Source organism: Melanotaenia boesemani, chromosome 20 (assembly GCF_017639745.1).
Source record: "Melanotaenia boesemani isolate fMelBoe1 chromosome 20, fMelBoe1.pri, whole genome shotgun sequence".
Lineage (NCBI taxonomy): Eukaryota > Metazoa > Chordata > Actinopteri > Atheriniformes > Melanotaeniidae > Melanotaenia > Melanotaenia boesemani.
The window spans coordinates 1092513-1106491 of NC_055701.1; the positions used below are offsets into that span (position 1 = coordinate 1092513).

Sequence of the window (13979 nt, forward strand, 5' to 3'; positions counted from 1 at the left end):
CAAGGAGAAGATGGAGGTCTGACATTGTTGGACAAACAAGGTCCGAGTGCACAGACGCACGGTCACGTGACCGACGGCATCGTGTTAACAGTGACAAGATTCGCCTTGTGAATGTTTAGGTGAATGTTACTCTGGAGTTAGTTCTTAAATGTTTAAGGTTTTGTCTTCCCAAAACTCTGTTACCGTGGAAATGAGAGGCCAAAACTTCGTGATACTTTTGCGTTTTACTGTCTCAGCATCATTGTGTAAGCGGGGCCGTAGATCAGAGGTCTGTAACCTCCCGGGGTTGGTTGATTTAAACATTTTTTTTTTAATATAAAATATTTTTTTTGAACAAATGTTAATTTATTTATTTATTTTTAGATTTTGGTTTCGTGTGTACTGAGTATACCATATACAGCAATCTGCAAATTTCCCCAAGAAAGAAACAGATCTGTCTAATTTTAATCATTAACATGAATCCAACATAAATGGAGGCAGAAGATGCACATTCAGAGACCCTCTGAAACTGGGAACCAGTTTACTCACAGCAACAGACCAGTCTAGACCAGTCCCTTTAAACCCCCCTGCAAACACAAACAAGGACACACGTTTCTTTTTATAGAATAGACTTTATATCTGTATTTTTTCTTTTTCATGTGAAAGGAAATGATTTAATGTTCTTTAAAATGTAAATTTTTCCTCTTCTCTCATGGTTTCATGGTGTCATGATGTCATGGTCTCATGGTGTCATTGTCTCATGGTCTCATGTGTCATGGTGTCATTGTCTCATGGTATCATTGTCTCATGGTCTCATGTGTCATGGTCTCATGGTATCATTGTCTCATGGTCTCATGTGTCATGGTCTCATGGTATCATTGTCTCATGTGTCATAGTGTCATTGTCTCATGGTATCATTGTCTCATGGTCTCATGTGTCATGGTCTCATGGTGTCATTGTCTCATGGTCTCATTGTCTCATGTGTCATGGTATCATTGTCTCATGGTCTCATGTGTCATAGTCTCATGGTGTCATTGTCTCATGGTCTCATTGTCTCATGGTCTCATGTGTCATGGTCTCATGGTATCATTGTCACATGGTATCATTGTCTCATGTGTCATGGTATCATTGTCTCATGGTCTCATGTGTCATGGTCTCATGGTGTCATTGTCTCATGGTCTCATTGTCTCATGTTCTCATGGTGTCATGGTCTCATGTTCTCATGGTGTCATGGTCTCATGTTCTTATGGTGTCATGGTCTCATGGTGTCATGGTCTCATGGTCTCATGTTCTCATGGTGTCATGATCTCATGGTCTCATGGTGTCATGGTCTCATGGTCTCATGTTCTCATGGTGTCATGGTCTCATGGTGTCATGGTCTCATGGTCTCATGTTCTCATGGTGTCATGGTCTCATGGTCTCATGTTCTCATGGTGTCATGGTCTCATGTTCTTATGGTGTCATGGTCTCATGGTGTCATGGTCTCATGGTCTCATGTTCTCATGGTGTCATGGTCTCATGGTCTCATGGTGTCATGGTCTCATGGTGTCATGGTCTCATGGTCTCATGTTCTCATGGTGTCATGGTCTCATGGTCTCATGGTCTCATGTTCTCATGGTGTCATGGTCTCATGGTCTCATGGTGTCATGGTCTCATGGTCTCATGGTGTCATGGTAGACGCAGGAGAACATCCATGGATGAGTTGTACCAGTAAAATCTTTGCTTGTTTTTTACCTTCTGTCTTTTTTTTTCTTTTTTCTTGACAGTGATGAAACTGAGAGAAACCACTGGATCTGCTGTCAGCTCCAGTTCCCAGCCGACAAAATGAAGGAGGAAACCCCACTTGTCCCGATAAGCAGAGAAGTTCTTTGCACCAAAAGTCCAGACTTCATCTGTTTGGAAGAATAAATATTAAGAGGAATAAGACTCCTCCTTACATCACTGCCTTGCAGCATCTGGACAATTTATTATTTACCTGAAGACTGTTAACCACAACGACTGTTATCCCTCTAGAGCCCTTTCCCTTTAAAATCATATTTTTATAGGTAATATTTAATAGAATATATCTTGACACATATTGTGGATAAAACTGTGGATTCCTGAGATTTAACCTAAGATTTCCAACTGATTGAATTCCCATCCGACACTTTTTGGATTAGCCCTTATTTGCAGCGATGGATCTTCTAGCTTTTTCTATCTGGCTGCAAGTGTTCCTCAGCACATGTCTGGGACTGGAGTTTTTAGGCACACCAGGTCAGTGGGCACGCTACCTCCGCTGGGATGCCAGCACTCGCGGTGACCTCAGCTTCCAGTTTAAGACAGAGGCCTCAGAAGCGCTGCTGCTGTACTTTGATGATGGAGGCTACTGTGACTTTCTGCAGCTGTCGGTGGTGGAGGGCCGGCTGCAGCTGCGCTTCAGCATTGACTGTGCTGAGACCGGCGTTGTGTCCGACAGGCGGGTAGACGATGGCAGCTGGCACACGGCCACGCTGAGCAGGTATAACCTGCGCACTGTACTGGTCCTGGATGGCCAGGCTAAGGCGGATGAGGTGCAGCCTCAGCGTCAGTTCATGAAAATAGTCAGCGACCTGTTCCTGGGTGGAGTGCCTCAGGACATCCGCAACGGTGCGCTTACACTGCCAACGGTGCGAAACATGCAGCCCTTCAAGGGAAGAATTACAGACCTCAAATATGGCGTCTCACAGCCTCTGTTCCTGGGAAGCCTTAAGGTGCCCCTGGAGTCAGAGGGGTGGTGCACCGTGAACCCGTGTGAGAATGGTGGTACATGCACGGTGGTGGATGGAGAGCCGGTCTGCGACTGCTCCAAAACGGAATACAAGGGCCGCTTCTGCAGTGAAGGTAAGATGGCTGCTTCCATCGTTCGTTCTGGTAACCTCAGCAGAGCTCCAAGGAGACGCTGCTCTGCTTTGTTTTACCTGGTTTAACCTTTTAAAAGCATTTAAACCTGACGAGAGGAAACAGGGAAGACTAAAAATTAATGAGAGAAAAGTTTCTGGTTCTGCAGGTTTTAGATGTTTCCTGACTGAGATGTTTGTTCAGAAGTTAACAAGCTGTGGGGCTGATCTAACGAATCAGGGGAACATATAAAACCTGCAGGACTCCTGGACCAGGACTGGACATCCCTGGCGAGATGTTTCTGGTTTGAGTTTCTGGACAATAAAGATATGATTTAATATCCCAGATGCTCCCAGAGATAAAAGGAATTGCCAAAGAAGAGTTCTCTCCATTTGTCCTTTGTTAGATGTTGTTTTTCTCTTTTCCAGGATAGTTTACTGTTAGAACAACATAGTCCAGAGAGGAGGAGAAGATGCTCCCTAATTCCTCAACATCTCATATTCAGGGGCGGATCTAGAAAAGGACGGATGGGAGGGCCAGCCAGGGGAACAAACTGTTAAAATAGAGGCACAAGTAAACAACCTTTTAGAAAGTGTTCAGATTTTAGTAAACAATAAACTGATTATTAAACAACCAGCCATAAAAAGCTGTTTACAGAGGACGATCCGATGTTTGTGTTTAACCTTGACTGAACAAACACTTCCAGTAAACTGATCACCAGAAAAATAACCAGTTTCTTCATCATGATTGTCTGTTGAACTGCAGTCGTCATGTCTGCTGGTTTTCTGACTTTTACATCCTCCTCATCCAATGTAAACAGATAAATATTATCACCATGGATACAGCTGGTGAGATGATGCGGGACTAGCGCTGCATCATGATGCAGAACGTCAGCGTAGATGTGGGCCAGTGCTTCTCAAATGGGGATGCAGGAACCTCCAGGAAGAACATGAAAAAATAAAGCTTGTTCCATTTTTCTGACTTTAGTCTGTATGATGAGGTGAGTCAGTTCAGCTGGTCAGGATTACTACACACATGTGGAAACATACACGTATGTACGTTTAAAATAACGTTTAAAAGTTCCTCTGATCATCATGTAAAATAACATTATTCAGTTCCACATACCTGCAATTAAAAGTTTTGTGGTTTTGTGATCTGAAAGTTGTAATGAAGGAATAAATGTGTAAAATATGTAATAAAATAAAAACATCTATATAAAAAAATATAAAACATAAACAATATAAATACAAAATACATTTAATTTAAAATTTATTTTTAAAATAATTGAAATTGATACATTTTATTAATACATTCCAAATTAAAAACAAGATATACATGCTTATCAAAATATAAATGATAAAAAAATGTTATAAAATACATTTAAATAAAATAAAATGATGTAAGTGTGTAATGGAGGTAAAATTTAGTAGAAACTTATTTTTCTCCAGAATTTGAGGTTGTTCATAATCTTTCTAATATGATGGTTTATTTCATGTAAGCGTCAGGATAATGTACTGAAACATTATTCATAGGTTATTGTTCTGTTATTGTACTGGTCCGACCCACCGGAGACCAGCTTGTTCTGGATCTGGAACCTGGACTAAGATGTAAAACCACACCCCTGGTTTAGGTGGTGGACTGAAATATTTTCCTACTCACGTATCATGTCAGAGAGTTTGAGAACCACTGAGGTAGAGCATCCTGTGGAGGCACATTTCATGCTGCATTCACTGACACTTGGACGTCTGAGGTTTACCAAGGTTACGTCCTGCTCATATTCAGAAGCAGAAACATGAAATGAAAAAACAAACCTTTTACAGAAATCTTCCAGATAATTTGCTGCATTTTTAAAAAAATGATCATAAAAAAGAATAAAATCTCTAGTGTCAGATGCTTCATCAGTCTCCGATATATCTGGGAATCTCTGGGATATTGGAGCATATGCGGGAATCTCTGGGATATTGGAGCATATGTGGGAATCTCTGGGATATTGGAGCATATCTGGGAATCTCTGGGATATTGGAGCATATCTGGGAAGATGGCTGACAGCTTGTCAGTTCAGACCAGAAACAGCTTCTGAGTCTTGACCAGGTTGTTTCCAGTCCTCCTGATTTGCGTGAAGACCTCAAGTGAGCATAGACGTTTTGCTTTGCACATCATTTTAAAATTTCTCTCTTTTATTTGCCTTTTCCTCTTAAATTGCTCTAAATCTGATTAAAACTGAGTAGCTGGGCTGAAACATTTTATTGGTTTCTTATTCTACTCGCCACTTTCATACGTTCAGTTTAAACTTGTCGTGTTACCTTCCAGGAAGGTTAAAAATCATCTAAAACTTTGGTGGTTTTCACATAACTTTGCTCTTTTTTATTCTATGTCAGGTTGTTTCTGACCAGCTGGTATCTGCTGTATCTGATGTGTGTGGATGCTCGTGTGCCGGAGCTGTAAAATCAGAAAGCTAATCTAAGCACAGTTAACTACTGAGGCACGGGTTAACGGCATTGGTCCTGCAGGCAGTGATAAGGGCGCCTCTGGAGAGAATGGGGCCTCCTGAGCCCCTTTTCTTCAGCCAATCACATGATGGCAGGTGTTTTTTTTATATCACAGCCCTTTGTGCTGAGAATTTTCCTGTAGCTGTGGGTTTGAATTGCTCCACAGCTGGTGGACTAAAATTGATTTCTATTAAAAGAACCCCCCCACCTGCCACCACTGTTTCGTATCTGAGGGATTTCCATCGGGTTTATAGAGAAAGTTCCTGTCCTTTGATGGATCCTGACCTCAGAACATTTGTAATAATGGTAAAAATGGCCATAATGGAGAAACTCCAACTATCTTCTTAATTATTAACAATCAATACACTTTCTCTCGGCTTTCCAAACCAGCAGCTTCCAGCTGCTGAGGAGACGCAATAATCTGACCCTTTATAAAATAATCAATACCACTTAGATGAGAGAGTTTCTCTTTAATTAATCCAGATCAGAGGTAATTAGTTTGAATGTATTTGTTCTCTTGTTTTTCTCCATCGCTTACTTCTCTTATTTTACATCCCGTCTGGGCTGATGCCGAGTCCCAGCGTGCAGACAAAAAGCCCACAAATCTGGAATTTAAAGATTAGCTTCTTTTTTTTACCCATCTCGGGTGGGGGAGGTGTTGGGGCTTTTCCTTTCCGCTGGTTCTCGGCTGAGCCGCTTTGCCGCTCAGCTGATTGAATATGCAGCGTTTCACCGACATGATGAGCTCAGAGCGTAAAAACCTTCATGTGTTCTGGAATATTTCACCGCTGTGCCGGAAAAACAGCTGAAATATGTGTGAGAGCTCCGTCTTCACTGATTTACATTCGTTTATGATCCTTGACTGTATAACGGCTCTTATTTCTTCTTTCTTTGTGTGAACAAAACTTCTCTCAACCTGATGTGAGGATTATTTGGGATCAGCAACTTTGGACCTGGTCCACTGTCCTGCAGGTTTAAGATGTTGTTGCTAAACACCTGATTCAAATGTTTGATCTTAACGTGTGCACAAGCCTCTTAATGATGCATTCATTTGATTGATGTGTGTTGCAGCAGGGAAACATCTAAAACCTACGGGACAGTGGACCCAGCAGTCCAGAGTCGGGGGCGGGTCCCTGGTTTGGGAACCCTGCTTTACTGGCTTCGTTAGCTCCTCGCCTGATCTACAGACATGTGGAGCTAAAGGCAAAGCTCTTCATGTCTGTTTGTGACACAATCAGGAGTAGCTGGTGTTTATTTACCATAAAGTTTTTAGGAATATAAAAGATGAGGTCATGATGCGTGAAAACGCTGAAACATCAGAGACACTTGCAGCATCTCTTTAATCTCAGTTGAAGGAGTCCAGTCCCACCAGAACATTTTCCATCTGAGGCAGAACGATAAAAGAAGTTTGGAAATTGTCCTGGAATCCAGCCTGAGGGTCCTGAGGGTGGCACTAAACACAACGGTGGTCAATGAAATCCAGACACGTTTGTTTTCTCTGTGCTTTATCTTCTGAGGAGCATAAACAGATTTAAAGTCTTAAGTCTTGTAAAGTGGATAACGGCAGACATGGTTTTCCAGGACCAGCTGGATCCCTGTTTATTAGAAGGTTCCAGAATATCTGGACTGTTTGGTAACAGAAGGAGAAAAGTAGTTCGGTCAGAACACAGAGAGCTGCTTTCTAGAAGCTTTAGTAGAGTTAACAGACCCTGTGAGCTGCAGCCCCCCCAGACACAGGCTAAACTATTCTACACCCATCCAGTAGCTTTATTAAAGGTTCGGTCATTAGCAGGAAACATTTTAATTAATGATTTTATAACTGAACACAACCTTGATTTTATGTTTTTAACTGAAACCTGGTTAAACCAAATAACAGAGCAGCCGCTCTTATTAAATCAACCCTCCCAACTTTAGTTTTATCAGTGAGGTCAGACTGAACAGGAAAGGAGGAGGAATTTTATTTAATGAATCATTCCAGTGGAAGCAGTTTTCTCCTGGAAGTTTTCCTTCTTATGAATCTGTGGCTCTTCAGCTGAAGGCCTCTTCCACAGTCATGTTTCTAAATATTTTCCAGCCACCAGGACACTGCGCAGCATCTTCTGATGGTTTTATTGAGCTGCTGCTACAATCTGAGTAGTTATCGTTGGTGATTTTAACGTCCATGTAGACAACCCTCAGGACAGAGGGACTAAAGACCTGAGTCACAGTCTGGACAATGTTGGGCTGACTCAGCATATAACAGAGCCCACACACACTAAAGGACACACTCTAGACTTACTGGTGTGAAAGGGTGTGGACGTTTCCATGGTTATTGTGTGTGATGTGGGCCTGTCTGATCATTACTGTGTTTTCTTTGAGTGTACAGTTCCTGTTCACACTAATGTCTCAATGGAGGTGATCACAAAACATGTATAATTGAAAACAGGAGTGGGATGTTTAACCAGGTCTTCTCTTCAACACCTGCCCTGTCAGGGCTTCAGCCAATGAACTTGCTGCTAGTTTTAATGCTAACATGTGAAATTTTATGGATGCTGTTGCTCCTGTTAAGGTGAAGGTCGTCTCTGGAAGGAAAAAGTCTCCGTGGAGAAATTCCACACTGATGAAAAATGGAAAAAGTGAGTCGGAAAGCCGAGCGCAGATGGAGAAAAATACATCTACAGGTTCATTATGACATAAAGAGAAACTTCACTCTTATATTTTACAGCTGAGGAATGCAAGAAAGTCCTATTTCTCCTATATTATAGGCAGAAACTGTCAAATAGCTCGGGTTTTATTCGCTGCTGTTGACAGAATAACAAACCTTCCTGTGTCAGTAGGTAACTTTACATCTGAGCAGACAAGAATTACATGTGGAGTTCCCCAAGGTTCCATCCTGGGGCCTCTTCTGTTTAACATCTACATGCTCCCACTGGTACAGGTCATTAAGAACAACATTAGTTACCATAGCTATGCAGATGACACACAGGTATATATTACAATGTCACCAGGAGACCGAGGCCCCGTACAGGCTCTTGGTAAATGTATTCAGGAGATTAATGACTGGATGTGTCTGAACTTTCTTCAGTTAAACAAAAACAAAACTGAGGTGATGGTTTTTGGAGCCAAAGAGAAACGATTAAAGGTCACCACAGAGCTATTCTATTCTATTCTATTCTATTCTATTCTATTCTATTCTATTCTATTCTACAGTCATTTAGCAGACGCTAAAAGCAAAAGCGACTTACATTTGAGAGGAAGAACAACATAAGCAAGAATTGAAATGAGATGGACGCCATCATTAAGTGGTAGTCAGACTGCTGGAGTCCAGTTGGACCAGGTGCTGTCATGTGGGGCTAGAGGGAGTGCATATCTTTTTATTTTATTTTTTTATTTTTTTTCTGTAGTTTTTTTGCAGTTTTTGTAAGTCACTTTGTTTAAATGCCAACTTCACGATTTCATCAAACAATATCATCTTGGGCATAAGTGCTTCAGTCTTAGCTTAACTCTTCTACTCAACAGAATGAGTTAGAAAGATTTATCCAGCTCAGCCAAGTACTAAATAAGCTGTGTGCACTTACACACAAGATGATGTTGTGTGATGAAATCATGATCTTGTATTTAAACAAAATGACTTACAAAAAAAAAAAAAAGGAAAAAGAGAAAAAAAAATGCACTGCCTCTAGCGCTACATGACAGCACCTGGGTCTTACTCTCAAGTGTAAGTTGCTTTGGATAAAAGCGTCTGCTAAATGACTGTAGAATAGAATAGAATAGAATAGAATAGAATAGCTTCAGTCTATACACCTAAAAACCACCAACCAGACCAGAAATCTGGGTGTAGTGATGGACTCAGACCTAAACTTTGAGAAACACCTGGAGGGAACCACAAAATCAGCCTACTATCACCTTAAGAACACATCAAGGGTAAAAGATCTGATGTCTCAGCAGGACCTGGAAAAACTAGTCCAGCTTCCACCTTTAGTCGGCTTGATTATTGTAACAGTGTTTTTACAGGTTCTACCTAAAACATCAGTCAGACACCTGCAGCTGATCCAGAACTCTGCTGCTCCAGTCCTCACTAAGACCAAGAAAGTGGACCACATCAGTCCAGCTCTGAGGTCTTTACACTGGCTGCCGGTCCGTCAGAGGATAGACTTTAAAGTTCTGCTGCTGGTCTAGAAAGCTCTGAATGGTTTAGGACCAACATACATCAGAGACCTCTTGACCCACCTCTTGAACCTACCAGAACCCTCAGGTCATCTGGATCCAGGTTCTTATCAGTTCTAGAGTCAGAACCAGACATGGAGAAGCTGCATTCAGCTTCTATGCTCCACATGTCTGGAACAAACTCCCAGAAAGCCTCAGATCAGCTGAAACACTCAGTTTATTTAGATCCAGGTTAAAGACCCACCTGTTCTCTGCTGCATGGACTAGTTTTCATTTAGAGTCCAGATCTGGATCTGGTTCTTTAAGCTGGAATCTTTGAACTTGATCAGGTTTTAATGCTTTTTTGTCCAGTGTTCTTTCTTTCTCTTGTTAAATTATGCTTATTTTCTGTAACGCTCTGAATCACCCTGTCGTGCTACAGATAAACTCACCTTAACCATTTGAACAATAGAATTTGTTTAGAATTTATTAACAGTAAAACAGCTCACCATCCTCTTCATCAGGACCGTCTTCTAGTACTGGGTTGGACCTCCATTTCAACATGGTTCTTCCAAACATTTTTCTCTCAGCCAGATAAATAAAAGCTGTTTGGAGACGCAAATGTTACCAGACCTTTGGAAAAAAGACAACTTATCATTTTTGATAAATATCTACAATAGAACAACATATTTCTTTTCACTTTTAGGTTTTAAAATAAAAACATAAAACTTTTGCAAAAAGAGGATAAACAGACTTTCTTCTACGGGATGTAAATATGTAGAAAATTATGTGAAACAAAAAGCCCTTAGTTAAAAAAACCTGCATGTGTTATTATATCTGTATTTAAAACCACGAGGCAGTTCTTTAGTGTGTTTAGCTGCGTCTTAAGAGCCGTTGTGGAAGAGCCGGAGCGGCTTGGACGTCTCTGTACTGCTGACCCTTGTATGATGATCGACTGCTTTTCCAAAGCTTGATCTATAGCCTCCATGCTGGGACCCGTTCCCACTGCCGATTTATGTCTGGCTCGCCTGGCTGCCTCCTGCGAGGCAGTGATAGGTGATGGGAAGCAGAGAACCTAAGCAGCCCTGAAAGAATTTAGATTAGTTATTGTTAAGGGATAAATAATGCCTTTAATGAGGGTGCCGGTGCTGGATTGGTGGATTGTCTGCTTTAGGAATGCATCACAGAGAGTCTGGAAAGGCTGAGTCAACGGAACATGGTTTTAAACATGAATTCAATAGAATTTCTCCTAAATCAAACATGAAAATGTCCAGACACTATTAATAATGTGGATGAAAAGCCAGACATCTATTTATTGAAGGCAGTAGGCGATAACAGTTTGAATGAAATCCACCTGCAGTCATCCCGATCCAAGAATCCTGCCGGTGAAATGTAAACAGCCCAGTTTGTTTCTCTTATAACCATCAGCATGACCCGGTTAACCAGCCGATGCAGTGAAAGTAGCCTAGCCAGTGACTGCTGCAGCTACAGAAGACATCACGTTTGTGTTTTATCAGGTTTAATCCTCACGTCTCTGGTCAGATTCCTTAGTCACTATAAATCACAGCAAGGGCTGAATATTTAGTGGTTTTAGTTGGATAATCAGAATTATTAGTAAAATGATCATGTTAGGGTTCCCGAGGAAAATTTATGACTTAGTGAAATGTAAAGTCAGTGTGTTCAGTGTCAGGAAGATGGCTCCCTTTTTACCTGCTGCATCCTGTTACCATGGTAACGTATTATCATTGTCAAACTGTTTGGTGATTTTCGATTTAGATCCAGTGTTTTAATGGTCAGATTTAAACACAAAGCAATAAAATCTCTTTATAATTTGATCATGTAGACCAACCTGAACTAAAACTCAACAGTTTTGACCAGAGCTCAGCATCGAAGCAAAGTCTTTAGCGATTTATTTTTTCTCTTTAACCAGGAAATCAGACTTAAAATTGAATCTCTTTTCCAACAACGTGCTGGCTGAGATTGGCAGCAATTCAGATCAGCTGGAATAACAACAATACGCTAAAACTCAAATCAGACCAGCATGTAGACAAAAGGAACTAACAACGTGCATTAAAATAAGACAAGTTTAAGACAACAAGACCTCTGTCAATTTAACACCACAGTCAGATTAACTAGAATTGGTCTAAAGCAACGATTACAATCCAACTTTTCTGCTTCTAATAGATTTAAAACATGTTTGCATTATTTTTCTAGGACTTCAAGACAGATTATGCATAGATAATTTGGGAGCAGACCAAGGATAGATTTGTAAATCAGAATATTCCAGAGTTTGAGTCTATGGACCATTCTCAGTGACGCTTCCGCTGTTTGTTCCGCCGGCATGTTGGGAGGCTAAAAGCTAGCTGGGACCCGCTCCGCTATAGTGGCTATTAACTGTTCCTCATCAGGGATGGTGCTAGCGGACCAAACACTTTCCAAACCAGTTCAGCGCTGATGTGGTCAGACAGCGAATTTTCGATGTGCATTATCGTAGATGGTATTTAGAGCATGCAAACATCACAAATATACATGCACATGACATCACTATAATGGACTAAAGATATAAAAGTGGCAGCAACAAGTCTTTATTTCAGCATTGTAAGAAAGAAAAGATTTAATCTAAATTTAAACTTTTTTTTTTTTATTAACCATCCGTTGGATGTGAGGTTTAAAGAAGAGAGAGCATCATCCAGCGGGATTCAGATTCAGTGTCATGGCCCTGAATGATGAGAAAAGGAGGGAAGTTCAGAGCTTTGATCTTTAATTTGAGAAGGACATTATTTAGTGTGGATTTAAAACTTTTTTTTAAAGCAAACAAACTTTCTGGACAAGAGAATAAACATTTTATGATTCTTTACTGAGATCTTCTGAGAACTTAGCAGCTTCTCCTGTTAGCAGCTATTCATGTTAGCAGCTTCTCTTGTTAGCAACTATTCCTGTTAGCAGCTTCTCTTGTTAGCAACTATTCCTGTTAGCAGCTTCTCTTGTTAGCAGCTTCTCTTGTTAGCAACTATTCCTGTTAGCAGCTTCTCTTGTTAGCAACTATTCCTGTTAGCAGCTTCTCTTGTTAGCAGCTATTCCTGTTAGCAGCTTCTCTTGTTAGCAACTATTCCTGTTAGCAGCTTCTCTTGTTAGCAACTATTCCTGTTAGCAGCTTCTCTTGTTAGCAACTATTCCTGTTAGCAGCTTCTCTTGTTAGCAACTATTCCTGTTAGCAGCTTCTCTTGTTAGCAACTATTCCTGTTAGCAGCTTCTCCTGTTAGCAGCTTCTCTTGTTAGCAGCTATTCCTGTTAGCAGCTTCTCCTGTTAGCAGCTTCTCTTGTTAGCAGCTTCTCCTGTTAGCAGCTTCTCCTGTTAGCAGCTTCTCTTGTTAGCAGCTTCTCCTGTTAGCAGCTATTCCTGTTAGCAGCTTCTCTTGTTAGCAGCTTCTCTTGTTAGCAGCTTCTCTTGTTAGCAGCTATTCCTGTTAGCAGCTTCTCCTGTTTGCAGCTTCTCTTGTTAGCAGCTATTCCTGTTAGCAGCTTCTCCTGTTTGCAGCTTATCTTGCTAGCAGCTTCTCTTGTTAGCAGCTATTCCTGTTAGCAGCTTCTCCTGTTAGCAGCTTCTCTTGTTAGCAGCTTCTCTTGTTAACAGCTATTCCTGTTAGCAGCTTCTCCTGTTTGCAGCTTCTCTTGTTAGCAGCTATTCCTGTTAGCAGCTTCTCCTGTTTGCAGCTTATCTTGCTAGCAGCTTCTCTTGTTAGCAGCTATTCCTGTTAGCAGCTTCTCCTGTTAGCAGCTTCTCTTGTTAGCAGCTATTCCTGTTAGCAGCTTCTCTTGTTAGCAGCTATTCCTGTTAGCAGCTTCTCCTGTTTGCAGCTTCTCTTGTTAGCAGCTATTCCTGTTAGCAGCTTCTCTTGTTAGCAGCTTCTCCTGTTTGCAGCTTCTTTTGTTAGCAGCTTCTCTTGTTAGCAGCTATTCCTGTTAGCAGCTTCTCCTGTTTGCAGCTTCTCTTGTTAGCAGCTATTCCTGTTAGCAGCTTCTCCTGTTTGCAGCTTCTCTTGTTAGCAGCTATTCCTGTTAGCAGCTTCTCTTGTTAGCAGCTTCTCTTGTTAGCAGCTTCTCCTGTTAGCAGCTTCTCCTGTTAGCAGCTTCTCTTGTTAGCAGCTTCTCTTGTTAGCAGCTATTCCTGTTAGCAGCTTCTCTTGTTAGCAGCTTCTCTTGCTAGCAGCTTCTCCTGTTAGCAGCTTATCTTGTTAGCAGCGTTTCCTGTTAGCAGCAACTTTCGGAGCATGTTTGTTGAGGGGGTAGACTGAATCTACTTCACCTAGATAAAGTTGATAGAAATGCTGGATGTGGTTTTTGGAACATCGATACTGAACACAGTTAGTTAGCAGCAGTCTGTGGAACATCAGCACTGTGGGAGGAAGCAGCAGACCAAGACAAACCAAGCCACAGACAATCTGACGGTAAACTGAGATGACATAAACGGCTGGAGGGTTGTCTTTAGTAAGGACAACCATCTCCAACGCTGTCCACCCACCATCCAAG

General features: G+C 41.3%; 1 protein-coding gene across 9 annotated transcripts in view; it reads left to right on the plus strand.

Moving 5' to 3' along the window:
* The window catches only part of nrxn3a (neurexin 3a), a 232971-nt gene that overhangs the window by 14188 nt on the left and 204804 nt on the right, over positions 1-13979 (plus strand). For all 9 annotated transcript variants that reach the window (XR_006008733.1, XR_006008734.1, XM_041972295.1 and 6 more), the window contains exon 2: positions 1746-2838. Coding sequence is in view for 7 of the 9 variants with exons in the window: in XM_041972295.1 (XP_041828229.1) it covers positions 2154-2838 (685 nt within the window). In the remaining 2 variants the exon portion in view is untranslated. The remainder of the gene's footprint in view (positions 1-1745; positions 2839-13979) is intronic.